Below are 10,510 nucleotides of genomic sequence, written 5' to 3'. Positions count from 1 at the left end.
GAAGAGTGATTAAGGCTCCATTAATTTCTGAGGAGACCACAAGGTAATGTCACTGTTACCAAAAACATGACAAACACACCGAAAAGGAAAACAGTTGGGCCTCAGCAACCACTAGCTCAAACATACCTAACAGGACTGGTAGCATTAAGAGGAAGAATTCTGTCACTGGTCACAGCCACACACACACACACACACATACCCAACCCCACTGTCCTACACTACGGTACAATAAATTGACAATACTTTGTACCGTAATATATTACAGCAGAGTGGAGTGTTGTACAGCACTCAGGCATATGGATGGGTTAGTTTAAGTGCCTGGTTTTCCAAAAGTCGAAATTTGATTTGCACTAAACCTTCATTGCTCATTAAAACACAGTGGGGGAATATAGAGATTGATTGTATTCTTCTGAGTTGCATTGGAAATAATTTAAAAAAAAAAGGTTTTGGAGATAGATGAGGAGATGACAGCACTGTAGTGCAAGGGCAGGATATGTGAGAAGCATTGGGTCATGTGACAGGCAGCTGGTCCATCCTTCTAAAGATTCCCCCATGTGTCTGGTGGGGGAAACTGTTCTACATCACCGGTTTCATCGTGAGACTCTTCACCCAGGGTAAAAGTCAGCTTGTATCTCAATCGCACCTTCTCCTGTGGCAATATGAGGGAAAGAGCACAATTTTTACATTTGTTTATATCAAATGGTTATACATCACTTAAAAGTTAAACACTTCCCCTTACAAAGATTGCAGCTAATTTTCAAAGTAATTTATTATGTTTTAATTTCTATTTTGTAAAATTTCTATTAGAGTGAAAACAAACTATTTCCACGTGTTGCTGTCGCTTGGCAGTAAATGCATCCAAAACAGAATTGTGTGTTGGAACACCTCAATTCCTCTCACTTCGTGTTCCTGTGTCAGTAGTAAACAACCACCACTGAACATGTTTATGGGATGAATTACATTTATTCATTTAGCTGATGTTTTTCTCCAAAGCTTCTTACAATGTTAAGGTTACAATTATTTACCCATTTACACAGCTGGGTTATTTTTTTTTTTTTTCTTTTTTTCTTTTTTTCACTGGAGTGATTTTAGGTAAGTACCTTGCTCAAGGGTATTACAGCCAGAGGGGGGGGATCAAACCTGTGACTTTTGGGTCTGAAGGCAGCAGCTCTAACCACTACACTACCAGCTGTCTTATAGAACAGCTGCTACCTTAATGGTTAGAGCTGCCGCCTTCACACCCAAGGGTCACAGGTTTGATCGCCCCCTCCGGCTGTAGTACCCTTGAGCAAGGTGCTTACCTTAAATTTCTCACAACAAAAAGGGAGCTGCATAAATTACTAAATCACTCAGTATGTCAATTTAAAAACCAGTTTTGAACAAGTATTTATGGAGATTTTTTTTTTACTAATGTTATTTTAGTAGTATTTTTTTTTTCCTTTTTTTTACAGGACCTACCATAAATAAGAGTATGTGTTAAAACCCTGGCGAAAGTGAATTTAGATTTACAAATTCAAGTTACACGCTTTCAGTACCAATTGTGCTTGTAAGGGGAGGAACCAGTGTACTTCATTAACTCTGTATAAACACAAAAAAGGGAAGAGATTCTAGTGATACAGTAATCAGAGGTTGTGGGATGACTTCCTTCTTCAGTCAGGCCAATGAAATTGCACGTGATAGCAGGCAAAATGAGACCGTGTAACCGGACAAACCTGGTAAGACTCACTTGATTCCTTCTTGGAGTAAATGTTAATTGCACACACGTGTGAAATTGTTCTCATGGCTGACAAAGCAGAAACCAGACCTACACATATACGCTATGCAAAAGACCACATGGGAAAGGTACAGTACCTTGCTGGGGTTGGCCAGCAGCAACACCTGAGTGATGGCTGCTGGGGGGAGGATGGGATTAAAGGCTGGCAGCTCAGTCCCAGAGGGGGGCTGCAGCTTCACCTTCATTACCTGTGGGGTATGGGGGGAGAATTTCAGAGAGATGGAAAAAGCTTTCAGGAAAACAACCATCTCTTTCACAGCGTTATCATTAGACCCTGGCACGTAGGGTGAGTGTTGTACAGTTCAGTTTGGGTCATGCATTTGTTTCATGGCAAGGGAAGGTAGAGAAGTGGTCTATTATCACCTTCTTCTTGCACATCTTTAGACTGAAAACATGGGAACAACAAACCCTGAACAGTGTGTGCCGGACTGGGTCCTATACCCAAACGTAATGCTCAGACACAACCACCGTGCTGCTGAAACGTAGTGGTGGTGGTGGTGGGGGGGGTAGGCTCTACCTTAGGAACAGCAGCCTGGAAGCGGATGTTGGTGACTGGGACGGGGGCTGAGGACAGCATGGAAATGACTACCACCAGTACATCCGGCCGAGAGGGAGGGGAGTCATGTGCAAAATGGAAGAGCACCCGCAGACTGTGGCGGTCAAACACGGTCACTGGCAACAAGCTGCCTGGAGGATGAGAAGGAGACGGAGGCCCAGAGATAGCGTGTGCATTAATCAGCTTATTAGGTTTCCAGTGAACATGAGTTCAGCCTTCAGTACAAATACAGGGAACTTTCTAAAACAACTTCTCTCGTCATTCCAGACAACTCATACTCATAACCACACGTAAGAGAAACTCAACCCCTTACTGGGCTTGATGGACTCCAGAGGTATAGTGACACTGGCCAGGGAGATGTCTGCAGGGGCAGTGGGAGCAGGTGGCATCATAGACAGAGAGGCTCCCAGACTGGGCATGGAGTTGAGGAGACCCCCAGGATGTTCACCAGCAAAAGCTCCACTCGGGATCGGGTTTGTGCTGGACTTGTGCTGGAGATCTCGGAGGGTGGGCTTCGACTGAGACTGCTGCTTGTCCCTGAGGAGTCGGCCGTTTAAACATTTGAGCAGAGCACACGCTACTGTATGACCAATAATTTGCTTCCTCTACTTCACTACAACTGTCTACCCATCCTTTTTCTGAACAAAAAGCGACCGGCTTGATCCAGTCACAGATTGTGAAGCAGGGTAAATGGTGGATGGGACAGCAGTCTAATGCAGGGAACTCAAGACACAGGGAGCTTCATTTAGACATTCATGCACTAAGAGCGCTTTAAGAACATGGTGCAACAAAGCACAACAGATCTAATTGTGGAGCTTTGGCACTTCGGGTTTGTGTGAAAATGTTTGTGGATTTAACGTTTCATTGTTTGTCAAAGGCAAAGTCTGAGGGGTGTGCCTTGAAAGAGAAGTGCCCTCGCACCAGCCAGTACTGCACCAATTCGACTCACGCCAACGCATCCATGTACCTCAGAAGGACGTCTGTTTGGCTCAAATACGCTGAACGCTTCATTGTGTCAAAACTTTGAAATTGTGAAAGACATTTTGTGAGTGGGAAGCTCAGAAAGAAAGACAGGAATGTATATAAAACCAAGTGCACAGACCTACATCAATAGATTAGCAGCTAACGTTACAATGAAGTACTACAAAAACATATCATGGTACTTCAGGTACTCTTCCTGAATTTTTCTGCAATAAACTTTCATGCTGTTGAGTGTCTTCATGACAAACACCATCACTGCACATTGACAGTTAAGACATCTTGCCCTGATTTCCTTACCCTTTTGTCAGGGAACCTTTATTCGGTGTGTGCTGTGGGCTCCTGCACAGCAGGTGTTTGGAACACAGGAGGAAGAATGTGTACGATGCTGCTCCATTATGGGTTGTGTCATTTATTTGTACACACAGTGTAAGCCTGCAGACCGCTTGCAGAAAACCGACGGTATTAAACGCACGAGACGTGCCACATACTTACCATTTCACCTGCTGGCTCTCAGGAGGCAGCGATTGCTGCAGAAGTGCCTTGCCCAGCAGATCCAGCTCCTCCAGGGCCTTGCTCCCCGATGAGGGTGTGGCTTGCGAGGGAATGGCTACTGCGGGCTTCAGTACTGTTCCGGAAGTTGATGGGAGGCCTGCGTCCAGGCTGTCCGAGGACTGTCATGGACGAGGCATGATAAAGATGTCACTCGTTTCGTACTGGATCGGTTTATACAGTCCACAGAATTTACAGCGGCATGCTGGTGGGCGTCTTTCACCTGGAAGCAGTTCCAAGCAGTGCTGTCTCCTGGATGCGAGGGACTGACCTCATTCAGACCTGAAAAAGGAGGTCAGCAGGCTAGAAGTAAAATGGGGGGAAGAATAAAAATCAGATATGTCGAGTTCTCATGTACGATCTCACCTAGAGACATGAGTTCATCGTCAAGAAGGCTGATTCCCACTTCCTGGGGAAGAGGCGGCTGGCCATGTGGCCGAATCGGGGCCTCTGGGTAAGAGGGTGCAGCTGGAGATGAAGTGTCTAGTCCTGTCAGGTCGAGAAGAGCAGTGCTTTTTCCTGATGGAAAAGGATGAACACAAAAAAGATAAACATCAGCATCAGACACACCTACAGAACATTTACTGTTTCTGTACATCTGGAAAGGTTATTCTCAAAAAAATATCATAACAGGAAAAGATGGAGGTAAAAGGGAAAGACAGCCAGCAACCACATGGGTTTACGCAGTGACAATGCATACACCGCTTTCATCTAAGGACACAAGTAGAAGACAGTGTCTTCAGGACATTCTATCTGCGTTTTCCCTAAGAGTCAACACTGATGACACTAAACATCTGAAAATGTCTACACAATGTCCACTATGGAATAAGAATAAACGCACCTGTGTGGGACTCAGTTGGTATGTATGTGGGGCCTTAGACCAGAAAAGACATCCTCCTTATTCGCCTCATCTCACCTGTAAGCTGTGGAGTGGCAGCCCCGTCCCCGTTCACCTCCTCGCCCTTCACCCGCTGCCGGTACAGGTTGATAACCTGGGTCAGGCTGTCGTTGGCCTGCAGGATCTCCGCTGCCAGGGCATGGAACACAAGCTTAGGGGTTTGGGGATGACTATGATGCTCCAATGCAAAGTGCTAGCTTTACCACATGCATGTGCACAATGGCTGACAGCAGGTACAACTTGCAGTGATTCTCACCAAGGGCCTCGTCATTGTCCTCTGTGTCGCTGGCCAACCGGAAGAGTGTCGGCCTCATTTTTTCACAGCGCTGGTACAAATCCTGCACACACAGAGCAAATGTTCACAGTGACAACACTGCTATAAGAGGCATGTGGAAATCCTGGTGAATTTGTGTATGAAGATCTTTGCTTGGGCCCATGCACTTTTGACCCTAAATTCCATTGAACAATATGGGGAGCACCGTGTTTTACTGCTGTTCTTGATAAGGAAAAGTAGACTGCATAATCACTTACCAAACAGACCAAAAGATTGGGCTGAAAACAACCGACACACCACCCACAAGGATTTCAGTATATCACTCTCATATAAGAGGACATTTGACAGCTTCTTATCCTCCATCCTGCATTTTGCTTTGTAAGTTAAAGGCAACTAGGTGCACAAACACCTCCAACATGTGAACTTGTGGCACTGCAATGCTGTGCTATTTTTGGGCCTGTGTACAAGTGGGTGGACACCAACACCCACCTTGATGAGCTCCTCGTTGTTCTGTGAGCCCCCATCCTGGTTGTAGTCTGCCAGCAGCTGAGTCAGCAGGCTGACACTCTCCTTCACCTCTTGTATGGCGTTGACTCGCTTGGACACCTTTTCCATGCGCTTCTGGTCCTTGGGGAGCCACAGAGATGAAGACACAGAGTCACCAAGCTAACTGTGTATACATGACAGGAAAGGAGGACGAGACATTAAAAACAGTGTATTCACTGACAATGCTACTGCAGAATATGCTTAGGGGGCTTCTGGCAGGCTTACAGAACTGTCAATGACATTCAAAAAAACAATGACTGTCTAACTTACACACGTGACCACACATACACACCTCCTGCACCATCTCTTTGATGAGCTTGTTGGCTGCTCTCAGGTCTTCAGGATGAGTACTATTCAGCAGGCGAGACAACATCTATAAAGAGCCGTGGTGATCACGGGCAGCAGCGGAGCAACCGGAGAATGAGTTAACAGATGAAGTGCGGGCCATACAAAGTAGGAGGAGAAGGGGGGAAAAGATGGCAGTTAAACCTCTTCACTTTCCATTTAGCACATCGCTAAAGTTATTTCAAACCCCTGGCTACTGATTTTTTTTACCTTTGACTTCTCTTCATCTTCAAAAATCGCATTTTTAGGCCTAGGTGGAGGAGGCGGGAGGGGTTTATCATCAGGAAGGACAGGATCTTGTTTAACAATGCCTGGGAAAACATGTTCACGTTAATACAACTGAAAGTTTGAAACTAGAAAAAATTGAGTTTACCATTTCCTTATTAAAAGGAAATATTTAATCCCAATGCAATTTTGAACAATCTGGCAGCAGGCTGCTTTTTGATGCTCTGATCTGAGAAAGCAGTTCTGTAGTTCTGCTCACCCTGTTTCTTCAACATCTGATAGGCATCAGAGATTTTGGTCTCATTTGGCAAACCCACTGTCCAGCTGTACATGATCTCCAACACCTTCTTTTTCACTGGTTCTGGGGCCCTGGTGCCCAGATACTGAAGGAAAGAGCAGCAAGCAAATGCTCAGCAACTGAATACAGCAACACACACAGCCATAGGACACATAAGACCACCACAACATCTCAGCTATTCACTGCCTTAAGTTTCTCAACTGCATGCTCCAAAAAAGATAAAACCAAAAAAACGGCTGACAAACGAGCACAAAAATCAGCTGGACTGATAAAACGGGGGCAGAGGACAGTGCTGGTGTCTCACCACTCCTGTGCTGTGGATTCAGATGTGGGATTGAACCTGACTCAGTCTGTGAGAAGTCTATGTTCCCAGCATGCTTGTGTGGGGCTTTGTCTGGGTGCTCTGGTTTCCTTCCATACTTCAAAGACTCATGTTTCAAGCCAACTGGTGACACTAAACTTCCCTTCGTGCAAGTGAATGAGTGGAGTAAGCATGTGCAACTGTACTGTAATTGATTGGTGTCCCACTTAAGGTGTCGCCTGCCTCGCAACCTATGCTTTCAACATAAGCCCTGGACCACCATAATCCTGAACTAGAAAAGTGGCTACTGATAATAGATAGGTGTTAAAGAGGGACACCAGTACAGCACGCAGAGTAAAGAAAACAACTTGGGAAGTCAGTACCTTGGGAGACACCACCTTGATGAGCTCATTAAGGAAGCGGAACTTCCCCACCTCGCTGTGAAATCTCTTGCCACAATTCTTCATGCAGGTTTCCAGCACCTGGCAACACAAAGCCAAATGACTCAGTAAATCAGTTACAAATACAAATTAAAAACTCAAACTTACCACCCCGCCCCCCCTCCAGTGACTCAGTACGCCTATTGTGGAAACTATATTAATAGAGCTTGTGGAAATACTGCCGCAGCATCTATTAAACTGCCATCACGCTCATGTAAGCAATTGGATGCAGACTGCATGTGCCCCTCCACTCTTACCGTCAGGGCTTGCATGGCCTCCCACTCCTGTGGTGACTGGATCTTGTGGGCCAAAAGCCTGGTAGCCAGCTGGGGGCTTTAACAGCAGCAGCAAAAAAAAAAAAAAAAAGTGAAATTGCTACAAGGAATGCACATGTGCTTGGGATTTCCAATGCAAGACAATGACTTTTTCATAAGTGCTACACAAATGAAATGCATTGTGCACTTCTTGAACTGAGGATACTAATGTCTCGCTAGAATATACACTGGACAGTACCACTAATGCAGACATTTACTTGGCATTTAATCTTTTCTAAGTACACTTAATTAGCCAGAAACACAAAGTAGAATGACTAGAAAAACATTGGCTTTGGAGGGAGAGGGGAAAAAAAAAAAAAAAAAAAAAAAATTGGCAGAAAAAGGTTGTCAGTCCATCTCTGCTATGATTATCTACATTTTTCCTGTTTTAATTTGACATCTACTTGTGGCTGCTTGAGTAACATGTACTGGCTCAACAGATTTAAAAAGTTGTGCTTTAACTATCATGGGTTTGTATCTGAAGCTCTTTGTTTCATGTCGAGGCATTTCTACTTAGAAATACAAAATTATTTTAAAAAAAAAAAACACAACCTTTCCTGATCACAGAGAAACCTAAACACAGCTACAGCATCATACATAGAAGTAGTGATGGAAAATACTGGAATAACAGTAGTGGAAAAAAAGATTAGCTCAATGGCAAATATTCAATATTACCAGCTCAAAATCATTATCTCCCAAGCAACTTCCAATTAACACTATGTAGTAGTATCAGCGCACACCCGATTCACCCAAGATGACTTTCAATGCTAGATACACTACTTATAAGCAAGTCACTCATCCACATATTAGTGAAACACAGATACACACACACACACAGAGCGGGCAATCCAGTCACCAATTAACTGTGAGAGTAAAGCGGAGCACCAGGAGAAATCCCACACTAAAACACAGGGACAATATGAAAACTCCATGCAGACTGAGTGGGGATTGAACATATGACCTCTGACACCACCCAGGCACTGTGAGACAACAGTGCTACTGGCTCTACCACTCACTTGTGCGATAAGAGTGTACTCTGAGGCATACCTCACTTCAAAGAAACTGCAACATGACTACATGCAAAATATGTAGTGATACAAGAAGAAAAGCACACTCGAGGACTGCTGCTCACCCCTCGAATTCATTGTTGAGCTGTTCACAGAAGGCCTTGATGCTCTCCCAGTCGGTCTCTTTGTTTAGCGGGCTGGTGGCCTTGTCTGGGAACGCGTGCGGCGTCCACACCAGGGACACACAGGTGAAGATGTGGAGATACAATCTCAGACTCACCATCACACAGCAGCGGTCAGTTCAAGTTTCATCACACACACCAACAACCAACATACACATCATCTGAAACCGCTCGTCCCATACGGGGTCGGGGAGAGCCGGAGCCTAACCCGGCAACACACGGCATAAGGCTGGTGGGGTAGGGGACACACCCAGGACGGGACGCCAGTCCATCACAAGGCACCCCAAGTGGGACTCGAACCCCAGACCCACCGGAGAGCAGGACCCAGTCAAACCCACTGCGCCCCCACAGTTTCATCACACTACAGCACTTATGCACATATGACATAACTAAGTGTCTTGTTTCCAGCATGATTGACACCACATCATGAGTAGTACATCTACAACTATTACTTTTAAGGCATCTAACATTAAAACAAATCTATGGAGACAATAGACTTAGAACTCGCTATTTTGTAAGCAAGTAGTCTAAGTTTACATGATTATTTAAACCAAGCTAATCAAACAGCAACTAGGATTAGCACAGGTATTTACTTAATACAGATATAAACAAATGAGAATGACAAGGTCTTGTCATTCTCATTTGTTTATATCTGTATTAATTAAAATAGAAATATACCAAGACAAGAAGTCCACACTGACTGTATATACAGTACTGACTCCCGCATGATAAACATTTTGACGACTCAAATCATGCATAACGCCACATTTTTATTTGTACACAGACCTCCAAATTCCCAAAAACTAACGCGCTGACTTTTTTTCCCCGTTTTTAAGCCGGATCCCCGACGTCAGTAGCGAAATGGATTCCGACCGAGACGCGCGTTTTTGCGGACGTCTCGAGACGCTCGGCCACGCGCGCGCACACCTTCCCTCCGAGTCCTTCTTCTTCTTGTTCACCTGAGACACTTTTTTTAAAAAAAAAAATTTAGCGAATTCTCGCCACGTTTAACATGCGTGTTTCCAATATCTCCTTAAGTTAGTTTCAGTAGCGTGTGACTCACTGACTCACTGTAGCTAAACAAGCGCAGCGGCGGCTCGCAAATGACGCGCTGTTAGCCGCACAGCTAACCGGCTAGCTAACCTCCTAACACTGTCAGTGTCACTAAGTTATACTTATCTAATAAACACCGAGCAGCGAGTTAGAGCCCCGAGACCCTGGTCCAGGAGCTCTGCGACCCTCCCATAGACCTGTCAAGCCCCAGCGAGCTCTGAATTTTTCAGCTCCGAGGTCAATGAATGTTCCTCCTCAGTCGACTGGCCGCGCCAGAGCTCGGCTTCTTCTTTCCACAACATTAATTACAGTGAGTTGTGACGGTCCCCTCAGAACTTAACTCAGCGCGCGACAACAGCTGCCCGGATAGTCATCTTTCCCATATGGGATTTGCGGACTTCCTACAAGCCGCTAGAAAGCGTTTAGGCCTGAATAACTCACTGATGCAGGACTCCAAGCTCTCTTCCCCTGGCGGCGCCGCCATCTTTCTGGGGAACTCTCTTCCATCCGTAAATGCCCACTCTCGCGATGTATCTGCCCCGCGTTCTCGCGCAACGCCGTCGTTGACGTAACGTCCGCTCGAGACGTACGAAATTTTCGGAAAGCCGTAGCACCTGTAATAGGGGCGCAAACGTAACGTGTAGGCGAGTGTGTGAGGTTATGAATAATCTTCATTTTACTGTGTCCTTATTGTAAAAACGTCTGCACTCTATAAACTGAAAATGATATGAAGAATTTCAGTATACTCCCGATTCACCAAACCTAGC

At 45.3% G+C, this 10,510-nt stretch overlaps 1 protein-coding gene across 3 annotated transcripts; it reads right to left on the bottom strand.

Moving 5' to 3' along the window:
* Positions 1–410: 410 nt before the first annotated feature.
* gga1 (golgi-associated, gamma adaptin ear containing, ARF binding protein 1) lies at positions 411–10,276 on the bottom strand. 3 transcript variants are annotated; one of them, XM_018761792.2, is made up of 17 exons: positions 10,185–10,276; positions 8,634–8,718; positions 7,445–7,520; positions 7,131–7,229; positions 6,408–6,531; positions 6,134–6,234; positions 5,871–5,951; positions 5,522–5,659; positions 5,015–5,096; positions 4,777–4,887; positions 4,227–4,379; positions 4,084–4,142; positions 3,804–3,982; positions 2,644–2,867; positions 2,292–2,461; positions 1,852–1,962; positions 411–649 (listed from the first exon to the last, which is right to left on the bottom strand). In XM_018761792.2, exons 1-17 carry the CDS (start codon positions 10,225–10,227, stop codon positions 539–541), a joined length of 1,947 nt encoding a protein of 648 aa, XP_018617308.1. In that variant the 5' UTR covers positions 10,228–10,276; the 3' UTR covers positions 411–538. The 3 variants fall into 3 exon arrangements, with proteins under 3 accessions (XP_018617308.1, XP_018617309.1, XP_018617307.1); XM_018761793.2 differs by lacking the exon at positions 8,634–8,718 and having other exon boundaries at positions 10,185–10,265; XM_018761791.2 differs by lacking the exon at positions 10,185–10,276 and having other exon boundaries at positions 8,634–8,900.
* Positions 10,277–10,510: the final 234 nt, after the last annotated feature.

Source organism: Scleropages formosus, chromosome 20 (genome assembly GCF_900964775.1).
Source record: "Scleropages formosus chromosome 20, fSclFor1.1, whole genome shotgun sequence".
Lineage (NCBI taxonomy): Eukaryota > Metazoa > Chordata > Actinopteri > Osteoglossiformes > Osteoglossidae > Scleropages > Scleropages formosus.
This window is presented reverse-complemented; position numbering and strand designations above follow the sequence as displayed.

Coding starts and splice junctions, on each gene's coding strand:
- gga1 (XM_018761791.2), bottom strand. CDS start 8,791: ATGGTGAGTCTGAGATTGTATCTCCACATCTTCACCTGTGTGTCCCTG. Junction 7,521..8,633: donor CTCAACAATGAATTCGAGGG/GTGAGCAGCAGT, acceptor CTGCTGTTAAAG/CCCCCAGCTGGCTACCAGGC. Junction 4,380..4,776: donor TGCCACTCCACAGCTTACAG/GTGAGATGAGGC, acceptor CTTTTCCATCAG/GAAAAAGCACTGCTCTTCTC.